Below are 24,213 nucleotides of genomic sequence, written 5' to 3'. Positions count from 1 at the left end.
CAATATCTGAAGTGCATTCATGCATCAAGCAAGAACTAGTACCTTGTTCACTAATGCAAACTATTTTGTCACTGTTTTGTCACTATGAACAAGAGGGGGGGAAGGGGGAGTTAATTTAATCCACACTAATTTCTCCTCTTACCACCCATCTGTAAACAGAGTGGTGATTTGATTTGTTTCCCTCTTTATAAGTGGTGGTGTATTTACCAAACCCTTGTTTTTGGTGTGATCCAATTTTCTATTAATAACCCAACAGCTAATTCAAGAAGGGCTCAAGGAGCTAGTTAATTCCCATACTCAAAATATGAATGGAGGGTCACGATGTTACCTCCACATAGAGAGTAAAGATAGACAATAGAGAAAGGAAAGGTTTACAATGCATGGACCACAGAGAAAATAAATATTGTTTTACATGGGTTCCAGAGTCCAGACTCAAATTCCAATGACGTATTCCTTCACTAAGGTTGGTGGGTTGAAAACCAATGCTGCATAATTCACTTTTCTGGTGGTGTTGACTTCACACACTGAGATAGGCATGCAGAGATGAATCGGTCTTGTAGGTGATGGTACAGAATTTCCAGCAGAAGCAGTGCTCCTTTTCTGTGTTGCTGCCAATTAGATGGTAAACAGCAGACTGAGATTTTCAGTTCAGTAAGGCAATATTACTTGTTCCACAATCCAGAGGCCAATGTCACATAACTCCCACTTCTCCATGATCTTTGACAAAGGATATTTATCCAGTGTTTAGAGTTTGGCTTTGAGACCCAGGCTGATAATGTCTCAGCCATTATAGGTTAAACAGAATATTTGAAAAACCATGGTCTTAGTAGATGTTCCATCTTTGCTGGATGGGATCATCCTGGGTTATCAAATATAAAAGGTTTAGCTCTCTTTGAAGTTGGGTTATACAGTCCCTAAGTATTCTATGCAGCTCCCAGAAATAGTGAGGTGCAAGATTTCCAAAACTGCAAAGTGGATCATTTTGTTCTGGATTCACAGACAGACACACTTTAAGGATTTTAAAGTGTTGGAAATATCGATGAGGGCATCTATATGTATTTCTAATAAAAATGTACAGTGTCATTTTCTTTTCAGACATATCAGGATTCCCCAAACTCCAAGGGGCTATTGGTGTCCCCATACCCATGAAGACAATTCAGTGCTCTTGATAAACAGTAAGGCATTGCACTCCGTCAGTGCTCAAGTGATCTGACCCACTGAAACGCACAGATTAATGTTAAATTCCCAATCAGCAGTTATGATATTTTATTCTGAGGGACATCTCTGTACCTGGTTTACTTAAAGGACAAATGAAACTTGAAAGATAGATCCCAGAAGACTCTGAATATTGACACATTTATGGGAGCAGATACAATATGGTTTACTGGAATAGTACGTGTAAATGTTTTTCAGAAGTGTCAACTTGAGTGGGAAAAGTAGCGTGTAGCCACCGGCTGCGCTGCAGACTTTTCCTGCTGAATTTCTTAACATTTTGGGGAAAAGAAACCCGGAGGCAACTCCCCATCCCGCTAGCAACTTAGGCTCAGGGAGTCCTAATGTTTCGAAGCTTCTACCTAAGGAGCATTGGTGAGTTTCTGCCATGCATCTTGTAGATGGTACATTCTGATGCTACTGTGCATCAATGGTGGAAGGAGTGAATGTTAGTGGCAGAGGTGCCAATCAAGTGGGCTGATTTGTCCTGGATGATGTTGAGCTTCTTGAATGTTGCTGGAGCTGCGCTCATCGAGGCATGTGGGGAGTATCCCATCACACCCCTGATTTGTGCCTTGTAGATGGTGAACAGGTGTTGGTGAGTCAGGAGGTGAGTTACTCACCGCAGGATTCCTCGCCTCTGACAGTATTAATGTGGCTAGTCCAGTTCAGTTTCTGGTCAATGGCAACCCCCCAGGGTGTTGATGGTGGGAGATTCGGTGATAGTAATGCCACTGAATGTCAAGGGGCGATGGTTTGATTCTATCTTATTGGAGATGATCATTCCCTAGCACTTGTGTGGCATGAATGTAACTTGACACTTGTCAGCTCAAGCCTGGATATTGCCCAGGTCTTGCTACATTTGCACATGGACTGTTTCAGTGTCTGAGAATTCGCGACTGGAGCTGAACATTGTGCAATCATCAGTGAACATCTCCACATCTGACGTTATGTTAGAAGGAAGGTCATTGATGAAACAGCTGAAGAGGGTTGAGTCTAGGGCACTACCCGGAGAAGCTCATGCAGTGATGTCCCGGGACTGATGCGACTGACCTCCAACAGCCACAATCATCTTCCTTTGTGTCAGGTATGACCCCAACTCGTGGGGAGTTTTCCACGATTCCCATTGACTTCGGTTTTGCCAGGACTCCTTGATGCCATCTTCAATCAAATGCTGTCTTGATGTCAAGGAGAGACATCTCACCTCACTTCTGGTGTTCAGCTCTTTTGTCCATTTCTGAACCAAGGCTGTAGTGAGATCAGGAGTTGAGTGAATCTGGTGGAATCCAAACTGAGCGTCCCTGAGCAGGTTATTGCTGAGTAAGTGCAGCTTGATAGCACTGATTATCAGCCTAGGAGTCTACACTTTACTGTTGATTGAGAGTAAACTGATAAGGTGGGAGTTGGCCGGGTTGGATTTGTCCTACCTCGGCAATTTTCCATATTGCCAGGTAGATGCCAGGGTTGTAGCTGTACTGGACCAGCTTGGCTAGTGGTGCGGCACTTTCTGGAGCATAAGTCTTCAGTACTATTGCTGGAATATTGTCAGGGCTCATATCTTTTGCAGTATCCAATGTCTTCAGCCGTTTCTTGATATCACGTGGGGTGAATTGAATTGGCTGAAGACTGGCATCTGTGATGCTGGGGACCTCTGGAGAAGGCTGAGACAGATCATCTACTCAGCACTTGTGGCTGGAGATTATTGCGAATGCTTCAGCCTTGTCTTTTACACTGGCGTGCTGGGCTCCTCCATCATTGAAGATGGGGATATTTGTGGAGCCGCCTCCTCCCCCAGTGAATTATTTAATTGTCCACGATATTCAGACAGGATGTGGCAGGACTGCAGAGCCTCAATCTGATCCATTGGCTGTGGGATCACTTAGCTCTGTCTATCACTTGCTGTTTACGCTGTTTGGCAGGCAATTAGTTCTCTGTTGTAGTTTCACCAGGTTGACATCTCAATGTGACCTGTCTTTTGTTAGGGGCAGCATGGTAGCACAAGTGGATAACATTGTGGCTTCACAGCGCCAGGGTCCCAGGTTCGATTCCCTGCTGGGTCACTGTCTGTGCGGAGTCTGCACGTTCTCCCCGCGTCTGCGTGGGTTTCCTCCGGGTGCTCCATTTCCTCCCACAGTCCAAAGATGTGCAGGTTAGGTGGATTGGTCATGATAAATTGCCCTTAGTGACCAAAAAAGTTAGGAAGGGGTTATTGGATTACAGGGAAGTGAGGGCTTAAGTGGTTCGGTGCCGACTCAATGGGCCGAATGGCCTTCTTCTGCACTGTATGGGGTCTGGCCCGCGATCAGGGCCCACCGATCGGCGGGCCGGCCTCTCCCTCCCTGGGTCTACCTCCTTCCGCGCGTGGCCCCAGAACACCGGTGCCATGTTGGTGAGGGGCCGGCGTGCGTAAGACGTTCCCCGCGCATGCGCAGGATCGGGCTGGCCCAACTGCGCATGCGCGGGGAACTGAACCACTCCAGCACCGTGCCCGGTCGTGCCCGGGCCTTGTTCTCGCCGTCGTGAAACGCGGCGGCGTTCACGATGGCGCGAACACTTGGCCTCCATATCGGAGAATCGCCCCCACGATTTGAAGAATTTAGGTTGATTTACTTTGCACATACCTCGCAGGTATATGCACTTGAAGCGGTCATAAGCACTTTCAGAATTGTGACACCCCACAAGTACAAACGCAACCCAAAAGAAACTGAGACAGGCTGCAAAGTATGTGTATCGTATAACTCTACTTGGTACCTGAGAACTGTCACCAAGGTCCAAAACTGTGGAAACGTTCCCCTACTGTCCTTGCGCGATCATAATTAATTATGTAACTGCTCAATTATCTTCATACCACGCAGTTAAGGAGCATTTCTCTTAAAATGGGATGCCATTTCAACTACTGCTCTCTTCTGTTCTGGAAGCTAGTGATTTGGAGTGATACTGGTTACTTGCCCAAGAAAAATGTCACTTGATGAGGTCCAGCTCATTCATCAGCTGAATTAATCTCAGTTCTCGTCCTTCATTTTATCTCATTCACATAGCTGCACTTTTTAACAAAAAGAAAAGAAACTGCAAATGCAAGAAATCTGACACAAAAGCTTGAAATATACAGCAGGTCCATCAGAAGTAGTGAAGAGAAAGGATGGATTAATATTTTGGACAAAATCCTTCACTAGAACTAAAAACTAAAAGGACAGCAACTATTTTAATAGGATTAGGGGAGAAAGGGTGACCGACAAGGGGCAGAGTACAGATACTCTAGTCACAGAGAGAAAATCCAAGAATGTAATGTCCTACAACTTACATAATAGACAAGCAGCGAATTGTTAAATGATATAAAAGATCATAGTGAGGCAATTAAAAATGTTGAAAGGACAAAAGTGAAAATAGCTAAGAATATGAAAAAGCATTGGAGAGGCCGTGATAAGGAAAATGGCCATCGGCTGTAAGCCTGAAATGGAAACCTAAAAGTGAAACATGCTGTCGGTCCTCCAGTTCTGAAATGAATCTTTTTTGCCTTGTTTTCAATATTTAAAATGATGCTTTGTTGTAGAACATCCACAAAGTGCAGCTTGACAGCTGCCTTATACGTTGGTTTGGGTGTATGAAAGATGCTGCCAAAATAATACAATTCTTTGTTAAAATGTAACTCCTTTACTTTATGGATCCAATGTTCTTTATCCAATGTCCCTAACATTACTTGTGCATTTCTTTTGTACTTAAGACCAAATAAATCAATATTTACAAAAACTTCAATTATGTACTGATCCCATCTAATTTTCGCGACAAGCTACAAAACTGTCAGCGTCCGGGAAATGTTAGGAGTGAGGTTTGTGAACAAAAAGCATGTCAGATTTCAAATTCCATTCAACTATATGAAGTAAGATAAAGGAAGGAATTATAACCCCACAGAACAGATGCATTAGGGTCAGTGAGATGTGAAAACTCTAAAAGAAAATCTCAAACCTGCTCTAAACCAATTTCCAACTTATCCACATCCAGATCTTTTTAAATCTATTTATTCATGGGCTAGGTACATCACTGGCTAGGCCAGCATTTATTGCCCATTCCTAATTGCTCTTTAGAAGGTGGTGGTGAACAGAGGCAGAACATGGGGTAGGAAGTTAACTGGCTACCAGGAATCGGGTTGGCCATTTTATTATACTGTGCTGGGAGCCTCACATTTAACCTGTTTTATAGATTTAATACTGACTTGCCAGATTTTGCAGGACTTGGGAAAAATCAGCTCCAGGAAAACGAGGGCAGCTTTGTGGAACAGTTAAGTGTGCCTTAAGGCACTACTAGTGGCCAGGAAGAGCAGGAGTACTCCCGCCAGACCCCACAAACTTATCTTATTCTCTTGCATCGGCTTTCCATCCAAAAATTGGACATTGTACCCAATAGATCGGGAGTTGGACCAAACCCTCCCCAGGGTCAAATCTCCAACTTAAAGTCAGGATTGGAAATCTTCCCCTCCTCACATTCCCACCAATGTGGCAGCAATTTCCTTACCTACACCTGTAGCTCTGACCTTCTGTGGAGTACCCCCTGCTCAATGTCAATTAAGCTTGCTTCCGGGCAGGGAGCCTAAACCTGACCAAAACACTTCCCACTTGAGAAACCTGCACCTGTCAATGTTGGGGCCATGCTAATTGCTACAGTTTTAGAACAAAATGAAGTGAGCATCATTTCAAACAATTTGGACTTGACATTTCTTCAGATTAATTTTAAGGTGTGTGCACAAGGTATAAAATATGTTGGGTTATTACCTTTAGTCAGATGCATTGGTTATTGGCTCCTGTCACATGAGGGGTGGCACTGTGGTTAGCACTGCTCTCACAGCACCAGGGACCCAGGTTCAATTCTGGCCTTGGGCGACTGTGTGGAGCTTGCACGTTCTCCTCATGTCTACTTGGGTTTCCTCTGAGTACTCCGGTTTCCTCCACAGTCGAAAGATGTGGACGTTAGGTGGGGTTATGGGTATAGGGCAGGGAAGGGTGCTCTTTCGGAGGTTTGGTGAAGACCCAATGGGCCGAATGACCTCCTTCTGCACTGTAGGATTTACCAGGATGTTGTCTGGTCTGAAGGGTGTCAGCTATGTGGCGAGGCTGAATAGACTCGGACTTTCATTAGAAAGACGGAGGTTGAGGGGTGACCTGATAGATGTCTACAGGATTACGAGGGGCATGGATAAAGTGGATGGGCAGGTACTCTTTCCCAGGGTTGAGGGGTCAGTTACCAGGGGGCATAGGTTTAAGGTCCGTGGGGCAAAGTCTAGAAGAGATGTGCGAGGCAGTTTTTTTACGCAGATGGTGGTGAGTGCCTGGAATGCGTTGTTAGGGGAGGTTGTGGAAGCAGATACATTAACGGCGTTCAAAAGTCATCTTGACAAACACATGGATAGGATGGGTATAGAGGGATATGGCACAAGGAAGTACTGAGGGTTTTGGCAAAGGTTGGTATCATGGCGGTACAGGCTTGGAGGGCCGAAAGGCCTGTTCCTGTGCTGTATTGTTCTTTGTTCTCATTGTAGGGTCCTGTGGATTCTATGGATCTTGTTTAACCAATAGCACCCCCAAAGTAAAGGCTCTTCTTCCAGCTGACTTTAGAGAGGATGCCAAGATTCCCCAGCTGCACGAGGATGCATGGTGCGACATGTCTCCACAATCTATACAGTAATAGTATTTGTGGGACACAATATGAGAGGATTATTCAAAGTACATTTCAGCAAGGAGTGATAACAATGTGGTAAAATTCTTCTGCTGATTTTAGCTGAGGTGGTGTGTAAATGTGTTAAAGTGGATTAATCTGGGGTTATTCTGCTATTTTCCAGGGAGAGCCTGGTAAAAGGGGACCCAATGGTTTTTTTGGACATCCTGGACCCACTGGACCAGCCGGACCTAAGGTAATTTCCTTTACACTGGCCTTATTGTTTTAACTATTTGTAAAACAAGGAGAAATAATATGCTGACACCAGTAGCATATCATAGAACTATCTGTGCTATATTCTATTTTTAGTAAGTTTTTTACTTTATATTTTAAAAACGCATTTTGGAACAATATACAAATCATTCATTTCAGAAACTGGAAAATCAAGTGCAGTATTAGCCTGAATTTTCAATATATGACCCGATGGGCTTGGCTCCCCCTGAGAGAGCTAAGTTAGACAACATTTAAAGGATAATCTCTAATTTAAGAAAATTATTAAATTATTAAAAATCTATTTTAATGTATGTATCTTGTCAAGAGATTGCAACCACTTTTTTTGCCAGTTTCAAAGTCAGGGTAATTTTCTGTTCCCAACATAGAACACCGGGAGCATATACCAGAATACTGGGTAGGGAGGATTGTACACATCTGCAATTCAGTTGGCCCAAATGGATACACCCAGATCTATAAAAGAAAAGGTTGGATTGCATAACTGCCACAAAATGTTCAGCCCTGAGGGTGGAAAAACAGAAAATTTACCCTAAGATGTTTCTTTATTTAGCCTAATTTTCCTTGCAGTTCTCACTATCTGTTAATGTGTTCATTACAATATTAATTTTAGAGCTGATTAGTTGTTGAGTGGAGGTTGGGCCAGGAAGAGAAATCAGAGGAATACTTACACTTGCCTTGTTCCTAGAATGGTAATCCTAGAGTTTAAGAATGGAGCTGACAGAAATAGTAATGCTGCCTGCAACTTCCAAAGAACAATTGTTGCATTTCTTTCCAGAAACTCAATAAGGAGGTTTTTCAGTTGTATTAACAGAAAAGGAAAAACAAGTGATGTAGTGGGGCAACATAATGAGATGAGGTGAGAGCATGTCAACCGATGCTGCTTAGGCTACAAAAGTGTTAAATTATTTTTTTGTCTCAATTTTTACCAAGAAAGAAACAGGTAACTTTTTTCTTCTGGAAAGGTAATTAGGGGTTGTTACAGAGTAAGCTATTACACTATTCACATTACTTGACGAGCTCTACAAACTAAGTTAAACAAATCACTGGAACTGGATAAGATCCTTCTGAGAATTCTTAAAGAAATAATAGTTTTCAAAGATGTGCAGGAGGTGGATTAACCACCCTAAGTTGCCCCTTAATTGGGAATAAAATAATTGGGTACTCTAAATTTATTTATTAAAAATTAGAAATAAGGGTTTTGCAATTGTGAAGTTCGTAAGATTATTATATTTTGGAACTGTATCTTTTGGTTCATAAGATTATTACATTTTGGGACAAATGAAAGGGGTCATGGCTGAAGTTTGCTTGACAATAAACCTGGGTGCTAGTTGTTAGTGATCAAAGAGGCTCAATTTGTTTTATTGAGAGGGAGGTACAAAGTATTGACACTTGGAGACAATGACAGCATGTTCTAAGTCTACAATGATTGGGCCTTGAGTCTCCCAACGTCCTAGAAAGGTGCCATAGGTTTCAAGTTGTAAACAGTTGTGTTGGAGACTATCCCTTTATTTCTAAGATGAAAGAGAGTTGGGATCAAAGATAACTGATTAGCATTTCTACTTAGATACAAAGCTAATGTGATGTCTGTCCATTGCCATGGGGAAGTAGATAGAGGAAGCCATTTTGAAATCAGTTGACAGGTTTCCCTATAAACCCAGAATTATTATTGTCAGAGAACAGTTGATACTTTTTCTAGTGTGGTCTATAGACAACTGATAGGTAGAGAGCAAGAGATAGAATCAACTGCACTTTAAGCAAAGAAAATGCCAGGTGGAATTCATCCAAACATTTTCTAAGTGTTGTCCCCAGTGGAAAAACCGATTAGATTCGCGCTGGGTGGTTTTGGCGAATCAGTTCGCAATTCAATCAACTTAAGAATTTTTGGGGGAACCTGGGGAGTTTTCACTGAATTCCCCCATGTTTAGAATGTTTTTTTGGAGTGGGTACCTATGAACGGCAGCATGGCCGGCTCCTCAGAAATTGGAAAAAGGGTGCCCAGATCTCCAAGTTACGATGAACGTCCCCCTCCTCTGCATGAACATCCTGACGTCCCCCCCACCCCCCCACCCCTCACACAGACATGAGAAATACCCCAACCCTTGATCCCCACCCCCATCGCTAAATGTCCGGGTCACCTCCACACACCACGCAGGCACAACGGTGACCTGGTCCCCACCTTCGCTGGCATTGGGACATCAGACCGCTCCCCAAGTAAGCGATACCCGCTATGGGGTCACTTAAAACCCTGCATTCTTCAAGGACTCGCTTCAGGACCTGCCCTTTGACAGTGCCACCCTTGGCAGTACCAGGGCACTATCCGGACATTACCTTATCCACCTGGGGGCTTCCAAGGCCTCAGAGCCTCCCCGAGATGGCCATCGTGAATAGTTTACATTTTTGGAAACCACTGGTGATTTTCACCGTGTTCTCGCTGCCCCCGAGTGTCGGAGAATTATGGAATTAGGGAGAATCCTGTTTAAAACCAACAGCATATTTAAATGAGAATTTAAATATGCTAATCTGGGCCACGCCCTTGCTGGGCATGAGCCAGATTATGTATGGGGGTGGGGAGAATCCCGAAGGGATGCACTATTGCTACTCCCCCGCGATACTCTGGCCTTGTGCGGCCGCCAGTGCGATCTGTTCCATGAGCATGCAGGGCCAGAGAATCAAGCACGTTGACCTTATCATTATCCACACATAAAACAATGGGAACTTAAGATCAGATTGAAGACCAAGTTCATGAGGAGTTAAGGAAGCTGGAAGATTTGTCTAGCTTTAAGGTAATGGAAGCAATCTGCAGCTCAACCCTCATAGCGAGAGACCGATCTGGTTGGGAAAATAAAAAGGAAGCAACCCATTGGAAGCTGAGAAAAACTATGAACTGTTTGCGATAGGAACTGTAACTTTGTGGAGAGTGCAGTTTGTGATAAGTAAAAAGGAACCATTTATTTCTGTAGCTTAAAGTATAAGTTGACTAAAAAAGAGATTGACGTTTAGTTATTGTTATGTTAAAATTTTAAGATGTGGAATTTTGGCAAGTTATTCATTCAACTATTAAATGGAAGTTCAAATTTTTCTTTAAAAGTATTGGTTTCCAAAGAGATCAGAACAGGGAGGGACTTCCAGGAAATCTGGCGCAAAACCTCCATAAATCATTGAATACTGAATACCTGGGGAGTGAGAAAAAGCAGATGTTACTCCTGTATTTTTATAATGTAGGAAAAGTGACTTGGGAAAAGGAAGGTTATTGAGTTTGATGTCGATTGTGGGTAAAGTTATGAAAATGTTTATTAAAGATAAGGTCGCTGAACATCAATGAATTGAAAATAATTTTTAAAATGCTATTTTGAGTTTATGGAAATTAACAGATTAACTCTGGTTGGAGCATTTGGAAGAAGTGCAATGGAATATTATGTGATAGAAAAGTGTCGCTGAAACTGAAAGAAAGAATCAATAAAACAGTTGTGAGGCTGATCTTGTTATATTGTGCAGAAATGTGGATAACATACTCATGGGATGTGGATGCTGAGATGGATGTGTGAAGTAATGAGAAGGACAAAATCAGGAAGCAGCACATCAGGACTCGGTGAAGATGGTGGAACATTGAAGAAAGTAGTCAAGAAAAGATTAAAATAGTGTGGCCATCTGTTGTAGAGAGAGGGAGAGGGAGAAATATAGTGAGGTGGGTGATGAACATGGGACTGCCAGGAATAAGGGGAAAAAGATGGTCTAAGACCAGGTGGAAAGGTATGGTAGTGAAAGATTTAAATGCAGCTGGTTTGGAAGATGAATGAATGGGTGTCTGACAGGAGGAGATGGAGAAGAGAGATCAACTAGCTATGTGGTGACCCAAGTAGTAAAATCTGAGAAGCTGGAAGAAGTTTACCTGTAAAGACTCACATTCCGACCATTCTTCACATTTCAATCTGTAATTATCTTGCAATTGTGTCTCTGCCTATATACTCTGCCACAGCACCTCCTCAACCACCTTCAACCACCTCGTACACCAGTTCTCCAGCAGATGCTGCAACCTTGAAACCAAGATAGAGGCCATATTATCAGCTTGCGCTCAAGACACAGCGGACCAACTACAAGACACCGCCAAGCAAATGAGACAATGGAACTACATACAAGAACAGAAACTTGAGAAACTCGGCATCGCCACCAGCAACAACAAGCCTTCCCCCAGGACCACAGTAGAAAACAATACAGGAAAATCCACTGTAAACTTGTCAGACTACACACTTCAACCAGACGAAATCGAAGATGTCAGCCGAGGGCTCAATCTTTGCCCCACCACCAAAATGGATCCCATCGGTTTCGCGGAAGACACAGTGGAATTATCAGGCGAGTGAGGCTCAGGGAGTTCTTCCACAAACCCCAAGATGTCAACAGAGAACCCAAAGGACAGCAGAAAAGCTAAAGAAAAAGCATACAAAATGGCAAGGATTAGTGGGAAGCCTTTCAAAGCGAGCAGAAGACAACTAAAAAAGCAATAAGTGGGGAGAAGATGAAGTATGAGTGCAAGCTAGCTAGTAATATAAAGGAAGATAGGGAGAGTTTTTTTTCAATATATAAAAGGTAAGAGAGAGGCAAAAATAGACATTGGACCACTGGAAAATGTGGCTGGAGAAGTAATAATAGAAAACAAAGAAATGGCAGATGAACTGAATAGTTACTTTGCATCAGTCTTCACAGTGGAAGACACCAGAGGGATGCCAGAGCTCCAGGAGAACCAGGGGGCAGAGGTGAGTGCAGTGACCATTACTAAGGAGAAGGTTCTGGGTCTGAAGGTGGATAAGTCACCTGGGCCAGACGGACAACACCCTACGATCCTAAAAGAGATAGCTAAGGAAATTGTGGAGGCCTTGGTGATGATTTTTCAGGAATCACTGGAGGCAGGAAGGGTCCCAGAGGACTGGAAAGTGGCTAATGTAACAACACTGTTTAAGAAGGGAGGGAGGCAGAAGATAGGAAATTATAGGCCGGTTAGCCGGATTTCGGTCATTGGTAAGATTTTGGAGTCTTATTAAAGAAGAGATCGCAAAGTACTTGGAAGTGACTGGGAAAATAGGACTGAGTCAGCATGGCTTTGTCAAAGGGAGGTCGTGTCTGACAAATCTGTTAGAGTTCTTTGAGGAGGTAACAAGGAAGTTAGACAAAGGAGAACCAGTGGACGTGATTTATTTAGATTTCCAGAAGGCCTTTGACAAGGTGCCGCATAGGAGACTGTCAAATTATTTTAAAACCCATGGTGTTAAGGGTAAGATACTGTCATTGATAGAGGATTGGCTGACTGGCAGAAGGCAGGGAGTGGGGATAAAGGGGTCTTTTTCAGCATGGCAGCCGGTGACTAGTGTTGTGCCTCAGGGGTCTGTGCTGGGACCACAGCTTTTCACAATATACATTAATGATCTGGAAGAAGGAACTGAAGGCACTGTTGCTAAGTTTGCAGATGATACAAAGATCTGTAGAGGGCCAGGTAGTATTGAGGAAGCAAGGGGGCTGCAGAAGGATTTGGACAAGCTCGGAGAGTGGGCAATAAAGTGGCAAATTGTGGTGGTATGTATTAGGGGTAATACGATACACCATGAATGCCGAGGAGCTATTGGAGGACAGATGCTGGGTCCCGATTGGATCTGCCGCCTACTGGGCTCCACCCAGTATAAGAACCCGGTTTACTCCCCGCAGCTGCATTCTGTGACTGAGCTGCTGGGGAACAAGTCTGCTCAATAAGGCCTCGATTGAAGTTCTCTATGTCTCGCCTCGTGTGTGATCGATGGTGCTATAATTTATTGAGCAGACTTACAAAGGAATATGGAGCTCCGAATCGCCCCGGAGTGCCTGCGAATCGGCCCCCAAGCAGCTAACGCGACATTGGCGTTTAAACAGTGGCTGGCGTGCTTTGAGGGGTACCTCCGAACGGCCCACGGCAGACCAACGGAAGACCAGAAGATGCAGGTCCTGCATTCCAGAGTGAGTCCCGAAATCTACGCACTCATCGAGGACGCGGAAGAATTCCCAGCGGCGATCAACTTGCTGAAACAGACCTACATTAGGCCCGTCAACCAGGTCTACGCACGCTACCAGCTCATAGAGTCATAGAATTTACAGTGCAGAAGGAGGCCATTCGGCCCATCGAGTCTGCACCGGCTCTTGGAAAGAGCACCCTACCCAAGGTCCACACCTCCACCCTATCCCCATGACCCAGTAACCCCACCCAACACTAAGGGCAATTTTGGACACTATGGGCAATTTAGCATGGCCAATCCACCTAACCCGCACATCTTTGGACTGTGGGAGGAAACCGGAGCACCCGGAGGAAACCCACGCACACACGGGGAGGATGTGCAGACTCCGCACAGACAGTGACCCAAGCCGGAATCGAACCTGGGACCCTGGAGCTGTGAAGCATTTGTGCTATCCACAATGCTACCGTGCTGCCCCTTTTTGCCGCAGCTTTTACAGGTGGCCGAACGGGCCGGGCAGCGCTGGCGGGGGTGTTTCGGCAGCGCCTCGCGACGAGATGACAACTCCCCGGGGAATCGCTGGACGAATTCTTCAATGCGCTGACGATCCTGGGAAGAAACTGCGACTGCCCAGCGGTAACGGCGAATGAACATACGGACCTCCTGATCAGAGACGCTTACGTAGCAGGTTTGGCATCGTCGCAAATTCGCCAGAGACTTTTAGAGAAAGATCCCTCGGAATCACAGAGGCACGGGCCCTTGCAGCCTCCCTCGACGAGTCCTCCCAAAACGCCCGCGCCTATGCCCCCGACCGCACTACAGCCCCTTGGGCTCCGTGGACCCCAGCCGCGACCGACCCCCCGGCACCCCCCACCCCTCCGCAAGCATGCGCGGGCAGAATCCCAGACCACCCGGGGGGGTCCCCGCTGCTACTTTTGCGGGCAGCCGAAACACCCCCGCCAGCGCTGCTCGGCCACCTGTAAAAGCTGCGGCAAAAAGGGGCACTACGCAGCGGTGTGCCAGCCCCGTGGGGTCGCCGCTATCTCCAGGGAAGAAACGGGACAACGGGCTCAACCCCCCCAGCGACCCACGGGCGGCCAACGGGCACCGCCATTTTGGACCCCGGACACCATGAGGGGGGACGGGCGCCGCCATCTTCCTACCCACGGGCCGCGTGCGATCCATGGGAGCGGCCATTTTGTCCACCCCCGGCCGAGTGCGACCCATGGGAGCGGCCATTTTGTCCACCCCAGCAGCGTGCGATCCATGGACGCCGCCATCTTGGCTGACAGGCAAGCACCCCAGCGTGGACGGCTCCACACTGCCTGAAGACAACGATCTGATGCACCAACCACGTTTGGCATCGTTGACCCTCGACCAGTCGCGGCCCCGGACGCTCCAGACGACAACGACAAAGGTGCTGGTGAACGGGCACGAGACGCCGTGTTTGATCGACTCGGGGAGCACGGACAGTTTTATTCATCCGGACACGGTAAGATGCTGTTCCCTTGTAATTCGGCCAAGCACCCAAAAATCTTTCCTGCCGGCTGGGTCCCACTCCGTTGCAATCAGAGAGTTCTACATCGCAAGCCTAACAGTGCAGGGGAGGGAGTTCAAAAATTACCGGTTGTATGCCCTTCCCCACCTCTGCGCTCCCACTCTCCTGGGGTTGGACTTCCAATGCAACCTCCAGAGCTTAACATTTAAATTTGGCGGCCCTATACCCCCACTGACTATCTGCGCCCTCGCGACACTCAAGGTCGAACCGCCCTCCTTGTTTGCGAACCTCACCCCGGATTGCAAACCCGTCGCCACTAGGAGCAGACGGTACAGCACCCAGGACCGGACGTTTATCAGGTCCGAAGTCCAGCGGCTGCTGAAGGAAGGCATAATCCAGGCCAGCAATAGTCCCTGGAGAGCTCAGGTGGTAGTAGTGAAGACAGAGGAGAAGCAAAGGATGGTCGTAGACTACAGTCAGACCATCAACAGGTACACGCAGCTAGATGCGTACCCTTTTCCCCGCATATCCGACATGGTCAATCGGATTGCACAGTACAAGGTCTTCTCCACCGTGGACCTTAAGTCCGCCTACCACCAGCTCCCCATTCGCCCCGGTGACCGCAAGTACACTGCCTTCGAAGCAGACGGGCGGCTATACCACTTCTTAAGGGTTCCATTCGGCGTCACGAACGGGGTCTCGGTCTTCCAACGGGAGATGGACCGAATGGTTGACCAGCACGGTTTACGGGCCACGTTCCCGTACCTGAACAACGTCACCATCTGCGGCCACGACCAGCAAGACCATGACGCCAACCTCCGCAAATTCCTCCAGACCGCTAACGCCCTCAACCTCACCTACAACGAGGAAAAATGCGTGTTTAGCACCCACCGTCTAGCCATCTTGGGCTACGTAGTGCGCAATGGAGTGATAGGCCCCGACCCTGAACGCTGGCGCTGGAGTTCCCTCTCCCCCACTGTGCCAAAGCCCTGAAACGCTGCCTGGGCTTCTTTTCTTATTACGCCCAGTGGGTCCCCCAGTACGCAGACAAGGCCCGCCCACTAATCCAGTCCACTACTTTTCCCCTGTCGGCAGAGGCCCGCCAGGCCTTCAGCCGCATCAAAGCGGATATCGCAAAGGCCACGATGCGCGCCATCGGTGAGTCCCTCCCCTTCCAAGTCGAGAGCGACGCATCCGAGGTAGCTCTGGCAGCCACTTTCTCTGGCCTTTTTCTCCCGGACCCTCCACGCTTCAGAAATTCGTCACTCCTCAGTAGAAAAGGAGGCCCAAGTCATAGTGGAAGCTGTGCGACATTGGATGCATTACCTGGCCGGTAGGAGATTCTCTCTCCTCACTGACCAAGGGTCGGTAGCCTTCATGTTCGATAATGCACAGCGGGGCAAGATAAAGAACGACAAGATCCTGTGATGGAGGATCGAACTCTCCACCTACAACTATGAGATCTTGTACCGTCCCGGAAAGCTGAACGAGCCGTCCGATGCCCTATCTCGCGGCACATGTGCCAACGCACAAGTGGCCCGCCTCCAAGCCCTCCATGAGGACTTCTGCCACCCGGGGGTCACTCGCTTCTACCACTTTATAAAGGCCCGCAACCTCCCGTACTCCGTCGAGGAGGTCCGAACAGTCACCAGGAACTGCCAAATCTGCGCAGAATGCAAACCGCATTTTTTCAGGCCAAATAGAGCACACCTGATAAAGGCTTCCCGTCCCTTTGAACGCCTCAGTCTGGATTTCAAAGGCCCCCTCCCCTCCACCGATCGCAACACGTACTTTCTTAACGTCGTTGACGAATAATCCCGTTTCCCCTTCGCCATTCCCTGCCCCGACATGACCGCGGCCACGGTCATTAAAGTCCTCGGCACCATCTTTACCCTGTTCGGTTTCCCCGCCTACATCCATAGCGATAGGGGGTCCTCCTTCATGAGTGACGAGCTGCGTCAATTCCTGCTCAGCAAGGGTATAGCCTCGAGCAGGACGACCAGCTACAATCCCCGGGGGAACGGGCAGGTAGAAAGGGAGAACGGAACGGTCTGGAAGACCGTCCTACTGGCCCTACGGTCTAGGAGTCTCCCAACTTCCCGCTGGCAGGAAGTCCTCCTGGATGCCCTTCATTCTATCCGGTCCCTGCTGTGCACCACCACGAACCAAACGCCTCACGAGCGCCTCCTTGTCTTCCCTAGGAAGTCCGCTTCTGGAACATCACTTCCGACCTGGCTGGCAGCCCCGGGACCCATCCTGCTCCGGAAACATGTGCGGGCGCACAAATCAGACCCACTGGTGGAAAAGGTACATCTACTCCACGCCAACCCGCAGTACGCCTACGTGGCGTTCCCAGACGGCCGACAGGACACGGTCTCTCTGCGGGACCTGGCGCCCGCCGGAGCTCCCCACACCCCCCCAACACCGCAGGTGCATCCCACAGCCACCCCCTTCCCGGGGGGATCGGTTCTCCTCCCAGGCCGGCCCAGGAGTAAGGAAACAGAGAGGGACAGCGCGATGCTCCCAGAGTCGACCTACCCAAGCCAGCACCACCACCACCACCACCACCCGGGCTGAGACGATCGGAGAGGGCGACCAGAGCACCATCTTGACTCATCGAGTCGACTTAAGATGTATATAATTCAGTGGCCCAGTAAAGCGGCATTGTTGTAAATAGTTAACGCTGCTAATCGGGTAAAATGGGAATAATTCAGTGGCCCAGTAAAAGCGGCATGATTGTATATAGTTCAATGGTTAAGGTACCGACCCGGTAAACCCCTACCACCATACCACCCACCACCCCGCCGGGTTCTTTTTTAACAAGGGGAGAATGTGGTGGTATGTATTAGGGGTAATACGGTACACCATGAATGCCGAGGAGCTATTGGAGGACAGATGCTGGGTCCCGATTGGATCTGCCGCCTACTGGGCTCCACCCAGATAGGCGGGGTATAAGAACCCGGTTTACTCCCCGCAGCTGCATTCTGTGACTGAGCTGCTGGGGAACAAGTCTGAACAAGTCTGCTCAATAAAGCCTCGATTGAAGTTCTCTACGTCTCGCCTCGTGTGTGATCGATGGTGCTACACAAATGAAATACAATGTTGAAAAATGTGAGGTTATGCACTTTGGAAGGAGGAATTTAGGCATAGACTATTTTCTGAATGGGAAAATGCCTAGGAAATGAGAAGCACAAAGGGACTTGGGAGTCCTTGTTCATGATTCTCTTAAGGTTAATGTGCAGGTTCAGTCGGCAGTTAGGAAGGCAAATGCAACGTTAGCATTCATGTCAAGAGGGCCAGAATACAAGACCAGGTTTGTACTTCTGAGGCTGTATAAGGCTCTGGTCAGACCCGATTTGGAGTATTGTGAGCAGTTTTGGGCACCGTATCTAAGGAAGGACGTGCTGGCCTTGGAAATGGTCCAGAGGAGGTTCACAAGAATGATCCCTGAAATGATGAACTTGCCATATGAGGAATGGTTGAGGACCCTGGGTCTGTACTCGTTGGAGTTTAGAAGGAGGAGGGGGGATCTTATTGAAACTTACAGGATACTGCGATGCTTGGATAGAGTGGATATGGAGAGGATGTTTCCACTTGTAGGAGAAACTAGAAGCAGAGGACACCATCTCAGACTAAAGGGACGATCCTTTAAAACAGAGATGCGAGGAATGTCTTCAGCCAGAGGGTGGTGAATCTGTGGAACTCTTGCCGCAGAAGGCTGTGGAGGCCAAATCACTGAGTGTCTTTAAGACAGAGATAAATAGATTCTTGATTAATAAGGGGATCAGGGATTATGGGGAGAAGGCAGGAGAATGGGGATGAGAAAATATCAGCCATGATTGAATGGCGGAGCAGGCTCAATGGGCCGAGTGCCCTAATTCTGCTCCTATGGCTTATGGTCTTATGGAATTGGATCTCTCCGGAAGGCCGCAACCCTAGACTCAACATGGAGCTTTCAGGAGATGCGTCAATTCCAGATTCATCAGCCACGCTCACAAGATAACCCCGAACGTCACCCAAGCCACCCGCGTTCTCAAGACCAACTGCAACATTGTCATCAAATTAGCAGACAAAGGAGGAGCCACCGTCATACTGAACAGAAAGGACAACTGCAAAGATATGTATCAACAGTTGAACAACCAGGAACACTACAGACAGTTACCCGCCGATCCGACCAAATAACACACCCACCAACTCAACAGACTGATCAATCTGCAAACCTTTGATCCAGACCTTCAGAGCATCTTACGTGCTCTCGTCCCACGTACTCCTGATATTGGAGATCTTGACTGCCTCCCAAAGGTACACAAAGCCAACACACCTGGTCGTCCCATCAGGCAACGGGGTCCCTGTATGTGAACCTCTCTGGCTATGTCAAGGGCACCCATCATACAAAGGACCCCCAGCTTCTGTCGTGACACTATGGACTTCTTCCAGAAACCCAGCACCCATTGACCAGCTGAACCAGGAACACTCCTCGTCACAATGAATGTCTTGGCACTCTACACCAGCATCCCCCATGATGACGGCATTGCTGCAACAGCCTCAATACTCAACACTGACAACTGCCAATCTCCAGACGCAAGCATACAACTCATCTGCTTCATCCTGGACCGCAATGTCTTCACCTTTGACAACCGGTTCTTCATCCAGACACATCGAACAGCCATGGGGACCAAGTTTGCACCTCAATACTCCAACATTTTCATACACCAGTTCGAGCAAGACCTCTTCGCTGCATCGGACCTTCAACAGACGTTATACAGTAGATATTACGACCACATTTTCTTCCTTTGGACTCACGGCGAAGAATAGCTGAAACGACTACAGAATGACATCAACAAGTTCCATCCCTCCATCCAACTCACCATGGACTACTCTGCAGAACCAGTTGCATTCTTGGTCGACACCTTAGCACTTCACTCTATTGCAAGCCCACCATTAAACCTCACGATGCTCCACTACTCCAGCTTCTACCCTAAACATGTGAAAGAAGCCACCCCCTACGCATCCAACGCACCACAGCAAAAACTGCACCGACCTCCTCAGAAGATGAATACGGGACACGACCAGCAGAGTACCCTTTGTCCGGTACTTTCCCAGAGTGGAGTAACTACAACATCTTCTTCGGAGCCTTCAACCTGTCGTCGGTGACGATGAACATTTCGCCAAGGCCATCCCTATACCTCAACTACTTGCCTTCAAACAACAGCCTAACCTCAAACAGATCATTGTTTGCAGCAAATTACTGAGCCTTCTGGAGAACAGCAACCACGACACCACACAACCCTGCCATGGCAACCTCTGCAAGACATGCCGGATCATCGACATGGATACTACCATCACACGTGAGAACACCATCCACCAGGTACGCGGTACATACTCATGCGACTCGGCCAACGTTGTCTACCTCATACGCTGCAGGAAAAGATGTCCCGAAGCGTGGTACATCAGCGAGACCACGCAGATGCTGCGACAATGGATGAACGGACATTGCACAACAATCGCCAGGTAGGAATGTTCCCTTCCAGTCGTGGAACACTTCAGCAATCAAGGACATTCAGCCTCCGACTGTTGGGTAAACATTCTCCAAGGCGGCCTTCAATACAAACGACAATGCACAATCGCCGAGCAGAAACTGGTAGCCAAGTTCCGCACGCATGAGGACAATCGCAATCGGGATCTCTCGTTCATGTCACATTACATGTAACCCCCACTATACTGCCCGGGTTTGTAGAATCCTACTAACTGTTTTGGCTTGGGACAATTCACACTTCGATTACCTGTGATTATCTCTCACTCCACTCACACAGTTTGTTGTACCTGTAAAGCCTCACATTTCAACCATTCTTCACATCCCAATCTGTAATTGTGTCTCTCCTACACATGCTGTGTTTATGAACCTGCCACCACTTCACCTGATGAAGAAACAGCGCTCCGAAAGCTTGTGATTTCAAATAAACCTGTTGGACTTTAACCTGGCGTTGTGAGACTTCTTACTGTGCCCACCCCAGTCCATCGCCGGCATCTCCACAGCAAGAAAAAGAAAGCCATTGTAATAGCTTACTGGTTTTCTTTGAAATTTTAACAAAGGAATTTGACAGTGTTAAAGCAGTAGATGTGATTTACTTTGATTTCAGTAAGGCATTTAATAAAATTATTCTGAAACGGTTGTTATTGAAAATAAAGAAAGGAGGACTCAGGAAGAACATTTCAAAATGTATTTGTAATTGGTTGATCAATGGAACCTGGGGTAGTGGTATAACAATCACCTTGCGGGTTATTGACAGTTGGGTCTCCAGCAGCACGGTGGCGTAGTGGGTTAGCCCTGCTGCCTCATAGCACCGAGGTCCCAGGATCGATCCCGGCTCTGGGTCACTGTCCGTGTGGAGTTTGCCCATTCTCCCCGTGGGTTTCGCCCCCATCAACCCAAAGATTTGCAGACTAGGTGGATTGGCCACGCTAAATTGCCCCTTAATTGGAAAAAATGAATTGGGTACTCTAAATTTTTTTTTTTTTAATTGACAGTTGGGTTTGACGGGGTATAGAAAAATAGAAAATAGGAGCAGGAGGAGGCCATTCGGTCCTTCGCGTCTGATCCGCCATTTATTATGATCATGGCTGATCATCTAGCTCAATAGCTGTTTTAGTCGGTATTAGGGGTATTACAGTACCTAGGTTGAGGCTGTAAGACCATTGCTGTGGGAGGTACCTGAGACAGGAAGATCATTGGTGAAACCTGCCTGCTGGTTCCGCCCAGTAAGGCGGAGTATAAGAGTCTGTGTCTCCCTAGCAGCTGCATTCTGTACCTGCGCTGCTGGGGGAAACATCTAGTCCAATAAAGCCTTCAATTGTCATCCAATCTCGCTTCTGGAGTCATTGATCGAGCATCAATTTATTGGACTAGATTTTAAAGAATGGAGCTCCGAATCAAGCCGGAGTGTCTGCAACTCAGCCCCCACGCGGCAAACTCAGCCGCAACCTTCAAACACTGGCTGGCGTGCTTCAACGAGTACCTCAGGACGGCCATGACTGCACCCACGGAGGACCAGAAGATGCATGTTTTCCACTTGAGGGTGAGCCCAGAGATCTACAGCCTCATCGAGGATGCAGACAATTTCGAGGCCGCGATGGCCCTATTGAAAGGACCACTACATTCGCCCAGTAAACCAAGTTTACGCCCGACATCTGCTAGCGACAAGGCGACAAATCCCAGGGGAATCGCTGGATGAATTCTACCGCGTGCTCCTGGTACTAGGTAGGAACTGTGACGGCTCTCAACTTTCAGCCAGCGACCACACAGAACTTTTAATCCGGGACGCATTCGTTGCAGGTATGCTGTCCTCCCAAATCCGTCAGCGGCTGCTGCAGAATGAGACACTAGGCCTCAAGGAGGCACGGGCCCTTGCTAGCTCCCTGGGTGTGGCCTCCCGAAATGCCCGCGCGTACGTCCCCGACCGCGCGGCAACCCCTTGGGCAGCATGGAACCCACCCGCGGCCGACCCCAATGCATCCCCTTTCCCCCCACAAGCTTGTGCCGCGCGGCTGCCAGCCACCCCCGGGGGTCCCTGCTGTTATTTTTGCGGGCAAGCCAAGCACCCCCGGCAGCATTGCCCGGACCGCTCCTCCACCTGCAAAGGTTGTGCAAAAAGGGTCATTTCGTGGCAGTATGCCAGGCCCGGGCGGTCACCGCTGTCTCCAGGGGTGAACCGGGGCCGCCACCACAACTCTCCACGGGCCACATGCGGGCCGCGGGCGACGCCATCTTCATTTTCCCGAGACACGTGCGGGCCCCGGGTGTCACCATCTTGTTCCCCAGGGACCACGTGCGATGCGTGGGCGCTGCCATCTTGCCCACTCCCTGCCATGTGCGACCCGTGGGCGCCGCCATCTTGGCTGGAGTCTCAGGACCCCGATTCGGATGACCACACACCGCCCGAGGAAAATCTTCAACTTTTACCACGACTCGCCTCGGTGACCCTGGACCAGTCTCGGCCCCGAACGCTCTCGACCGTGATGACGATCGTGCTCATCAACGGGCGCAAAACATCCTGCCTGATCGACTCCGGGAGCACAGAGAGCTTCATACACCCCAACACGGTAAGGCGCTGTTCTCTTCCCATACACCCAGTTAACCAAAGAATCACCCTGGCCTCCGGGTCTCACTCTGTAGAGATCAAGGGGTTCTGCGTAGCGAACCTCACGGTCCAGGGAAGAGAATTTAAGAATTCCCGACTCTACGTCCTCCCTCACATCTGATCTGCCACGCTCCTGGAATTGGACTTCCAATGAAATCTCCAGAGCTTAACCTTTAAATTTGGCGGCCCTATACCCCCCTCACTGTCTGCAGCCTCACGACCCTCAAGGTCGATCCGCCTTCCCTTTTTGCGAACCTCACCCCGCATTGCAAACCCATCGCCACCAAGAGCAGACGGTACAGAGCCCAGGACCGGACCTTCATTAGGTCGGAAGTCCAGCGACTACTGAAGGAAGGTATTATCGAGGCTAGCAACAGCCTCCGGAGAGCTCAAGTAGTGGTTGTAAAGACCGGGGAGAAGCACAAGATGGTCATTGATTATAGTCAGACCATCAACAGGTATACGCAGCTCGACACGTACCCTCTCCCCCGCATATCTGATTTGGTCAATCAGATTGCACAATACAAGGTCTTTTCTACGATGGACCTCAAATCCGCCTACCACCAGCTCCCCATTCGCCCGGGCGACCGCAAGTACACTGCATTCGAAGCAGATGGGCGGCTCTACCACTTCCTAAGGGTTCACTTTGGTGTCACAAATGGAGTCTCGGTCTTCCAACGGGAGATGGACCGAATGGTTGACCGGTACGGTTTGCGGGCCAGGTTTCCGTACTTCGACAACGTCACCATCTGCGGCCACGACCAGCAGGACCACGCAAATTCCTCCGTACCACAAAAACCCTTAACTTAACCTACAACAAGTGTTCAGCATTGACCGTATAGCTATCCTCGGCTACGTAGTGCATGATGGAGTCATAGGCCCAGATCCCGAACGCATACGCTTTATTGGAGTTTCCCCTCCCCCACTGCTCCAAGGCCCTGAAATGCTGCCTGGGATTTTTTTCATATTACGCCCAGTGGGTCCCCAATTATGCGGGCAAGGCCCGCCCACTAATCCAATCCTCGGTTTTACCCCCGTCGGCAGAGGCCCGCCAGGCCTTCAGCCGCATAAAGGCGGACATCGCAAAGGCCATGATGCACGCAATCAATGAATCCCTTCCCTTCCAAGTCGAGAGCGACACGTCCAACGTAGCTCCGGCGGCCACCCTCAACCAAGCGGGCAGGCCCATGGCCTTCTTCTCACGCACCTTCCATGCTTCAGAAATCCGTCATTCCTCCATAGAAAAGGAGGCTCAGGCCATAGTAGAAGCTGTGAGGCACTGGAGGCATTACCTGGCCGGCAGGAGATTCACTCTCCTCACTGACCAACGGTCGGTAGCTTTCATGTTCAATACTGCACAGCGGGGCAAGATAAAGAACAATAAGATCTTACGGTGGAGGATCGAGCTCTCCACCTGCAACTATGAGATCTTGTATCGTCCCGAGAAGCTAAACGA

General features: G+C 48.4%; 1 protein-coding gene across 1 annotated transcript in view; it reads left to right on the top strand.

Annotated features, from left to right (window-relative positions):
• Nucleotides 1-24,213, top strand: part of col28a1a (collagen, type XXVIII, alpha 1a) — a 321,284-nt gene that overhangs the window by 194,354 nt on the left and 102,717 nt on the right. Inside the window, exon 21 of the mRNA XM_072509076.1 lies at nt 7,043-7,114. Within this exon, the coding sequence (XP_072365177.1) occupies nt 7,043-7,114 (72 nt within the window). The remainder of the gene's footprint in view (nt 1-7,042; nt 7,115-24,213) is intronic.

Source organism: Scyliorhinus torazame, chromosome 6 (genome assembly GCF_047496885.1).
Source record: "Scyliorhinus torazame isolate Kashiwa2021f chromosome 6, sScyTor2.1, whole genome shotgun sequence".
NCBI lineage: Eukaryota > Metazoa > Chordata > Chondrichthyes > Carcharhiniformes > Scyliorhinidae > Scyliorhinus > Scyliorhinus torazame.
This window is presented reverse-complemented; position numbering and strand designations above follow the sequence as displayed.